At 47.4% G+C, this 3,532-nt stretch overlaps 1 protein-coding gene across 1 annotated transcript; it reads right to left on the bottom strand.

The window, feature by feature from the left end:
• Nucleotides 1–508: 508 nt before the first annotated feature.
• LOC144742049 (retinoic acid receptor gamma-A-like) lies at nucleotides 509–3,354 on the bottom strand. Its single transcript, XM_078624551.1, is given in 7 exon segments — nucleotides 509–733; nucleotides 736–875; nucleotides 978–1,136; nucleotides 1,291–1,495; nucleotides 1,741–1,917; nucleotides 2,280–2,443; nucleotides 3,219–3,354. Coding segments are annotated over 7 exon segments (1,182 nt in total). The 5' UTR covers nucleotides 3,331–3,354.
• Nucleotides 3,355–3,532: the final 178 nt, after the last annotated feature.

The raw sequence follows: 3,532 nt of genomic DNA on the forward strand, positions 1-3,532 counted from the left end.
TCAAAAGCACTAACCACAAAAGCAAATATTAGCATATGTGATTTGGTTTTGCCTCTTGTTTTCTTTTGAGAAGTGTGCTTTTCGTAATAGTCCACATCGGAAATCAACTGCTCAGTTCTGATGTCTGGTTTGGCCGTTCCCCTATTTGAACATAAACAACAACAACAACAACATCAAGTGGAGAAAAAGAGACATTAAACTTTCTCAAAGAGATTATGTTCTTTTTTTTTCTTTTTCCTTTTTAAATCACATCCCTCTTGGCTATGCCAGGAGTTCATATTGGTTTCCTCTCCTTTACTTTCCTTTAGGTCTCTGAAGTTTCTGTACACCTAAGGCTCTGCTGCGCTCCTCCACCATCACGTGCAGTACAGAGAGAAAAGGAGGATTAGGATGAGAGAGCCAGCATTTTCTTGATGTGACACAGGAGACAGAGTGAGGCTATGACTGATGTCTGTGTGTGTGTGTGTGTGTGTGTGTATTGTCGCATGAATAAGTGTATAAATTCTGTTCACTGCGCCCTCCCTGCGAGGCCTTTCCTGGTGCCGTCTGTGGCATCCAGATCCCCCCACGGCTCCCCGTCACTGTCCGAGCCCCTGTCTCTCTCCTCATCGCCCACGTCGTCATCCTCGTCGTCCTCCTCCTCCTCTGGCGAGGGCTCGCTCCCGTTCTCGGTGGCCCAACTGTCGTCCTCATCCTCGGCCTCCTGCTTCACGACAAGGGGTGGAGCCGGAGGGCGGCTGCGGGCGGTGGGGGAGGCGGGCTGTCATTGCACTCCGTCTGATCGTCAAACGCCTCGGGATTCTCCAGCATCTCTCTGATCAAAGGAGGCATTGGCCCAGGGATTTCCATCTTCAGAGTGATGGCCCTCTCCGCACCTGAAAAAGGACACACGCAAATAAATACAGGACACGTTTCAAAACGACCTCCCTGTCACACACAGAGAATCAGTGCCACTTTTTCGAACTCTTCATACTGACCCTTGGTGCTGATGCCTCTGAGGTCAGTGATCTTCATGAGCATGCGAGGGAACATGTGGGGTTTGTTGGGGCGGCGGCGGCGCGCATAAATCTTTAATGCCTCGAGAAGAGGCTCTTGTAGCTTATCCACTTTCTGGGGCTCCTCTAGATCCATGCGATCTGATGAAAAGTTGATGTCACGGAATCAATACATTTTAAAGAAAGAAAACTTGATTTCATGAGTTAATTCCCATCTTCTAAGCCAGTTGCTGAAACAGACAAACTAAGGCAACTTCCTCTCTTCAAACCCAACAGCATCATCCCACTGCATTACCTCCACAGATGAGGCAGATGGCGCTGAGGAGGCCGGTTTCTGTGTCGTCCATCTCCAGCGGTAGGAGTTGGCCAGCAAACGCAAACACCAGGTCCGTGAGCGGCCCGAAGCCAGCATTGTGCATCTGAGTGCGGTTCAGTGTCAGGCCATCTGAGAAGGTCATAGTGTCCTGTTCTGGAGTGTAGCGTGTGCAGATCCTAAGCATCTGTGAGCAAAAAGAGGGTGGAAACTGATAAGAAAATAATATTAAAACGATAACATGATTAAGAAAGATGTTCAGTAAGCTTATAGTGCTTCACTATTAGTGTGAAAATATTTTCTTTTCTTGAAAATACTGTTATTCAGGAAAATATGCATTACCACATATCACCACCAGATGTAGCTGTTTCACCATTTCTCAACCAGGTGCTTCTCTCTGGTGGTGTATTTGCGAGAAAACTTATTACTCACCAATATGTCCAGGCAGGCTGACTTCAGAAGAGTAATCTGATCAGCGATGGTGAGGGTGGTGAAACCCGGCAGCCGCTTGGCGAATTCCACAATCTTGATGATGCATTTGGTGGAGAGCTCGCTGAACTTGTCCCACAGACCCAGATCCAACTGGACACGGTGGTCAGAGCTGGAGTTCTGATGAACACAACAAAGCCACCCAGCCATCAGTATGTTGGAAGAGAGGTGCCACACAACCCTGTTTGCATTGAGCGTGTCTGAGCCTCACAACGCATTTACATTTTACATCAATCAAGGTGGAAAAAACACATCCATTTACATGTTGCATCAATCACTCAGAGACCACACAGATGGCTTAATGGGGAACTGAATTAGTCAAGCCACCGCTATGTTGGGAAAGATATGGTGAATTTGAGTCTTTGCATGTAATTTGGGGGAATCTCAGTGACGGCATAGCATGAAGAATGTGGTAAGACACGGTACAAGTGACGAGCGTACCGGGGTGGTGTGCTTGTGTGTGTGTGTGTTCCTGGACTTACGGTGGTGTATTTGCCCAGTTGACAAAGTGACGGGAAGGTTTCTTGGTGGGCTTTGCTGACTTTATTGACCAACTCCTCCAGCTCTCCGCTTAGCTCATAGCTCTCCGGAAGCACCACCTCCTCCTTCACGTCTTTCTTCTTCTTGTTTCTGTCATTGCGGACCGCTACATGCAGACAAAAAAAGAGCTTCAGCAAACACAAAACATTCAGCAAAAACATTCGTCAGTGTCTGAGATCACATGAGCCACTGTGCTCACCAGTGGAATTCCAGTAACGAGTGAACACATTTCCACATCTCCATCTTATCACCCTGTCGCTTCCTTGTTCATCTCTCGATCTACTTGCCTGGTGCACATAAACCAGCCCTCCACTCTCTGCCTCCTCTCCCTCCTCCTCCCATACTTTCCTTCCTCTCAGGATATCCAGTAATAGCAGAGGCACAATGTGATCCCGGTCTTAACACACATCCCATACAAACATTACACCCACATACATGTCCCAGGGGCTCCGTGCAGGGTGAGAAACTGCCACTGACACACCAGGTCACATTAACTGGAGGCACAAGTCCAGAACTTGGATTAAAACTGTGTGAATCCTGCTGGCATCATCGGATTCTTGTTTTGCACTCTGATGTCAACGAAAGCAGTGTCTGTGCTGGCCAGATGATTTGTTGTGAAACAGGAAGTTAAAAATTAGTTCTTCATAAAAGTCATATGATTGGTACATGGCCCATTCTCACCCTGGTCACCACCAGTACTTTTGTCTGTGTTATGTGACATTAGGTATCATACATATGTGGATCCAAATCCCCTGAAAGTGAATAACTCACTGAGAATTTGTCTGAAATATGTAAAATATGTAAAGGTGCAATCTGTCGCTGTCACATGGGCGTGTGAGTTCCATCGCTTTGGAAGTGGTATCGTGGGACTCCAGTCTCACCTTCCTTGGACATGCCAACCTCAAAGCACTTCTGCAGCCTGCAGTACTGGCAGCGGTTGCGTGTGACCTTGTTAATCTGACAATTCTTGTCTCGGTGGCAGGTGTACACCATGTTCTTCTGGATACTGCGGCGGAAGAAACCCTGGAGCATCAGGAAGTAAGAGACAAAAGAAGGCAAGAGAGCGAAAGGGCGAGAGGGTGAGAGATTTTTTCATTCTAGTCAAGTCATCAAATCAAGGACGTGGCCTTGAACTGTTCTTCTTTCTGACTGTCAGACTTTCAGCTTTACCCTCACTCAGATCCACAACAGAGAA

This window comes from Lampetra planeri, unplaced genomic scaffold, assembly GCF_965212315.1.
Source record: "Lampetra planeri unplaced genomic scaffold, kcLamPlan1.2.h2 scaffold_836, whole genome shotgun sequence".
NCBI lineage: Eukaryota > Metazoa > Chordata > Hyperoartia > Petromyzontiformes > Petromyzontidae > Lampetra > Lampetra planeri.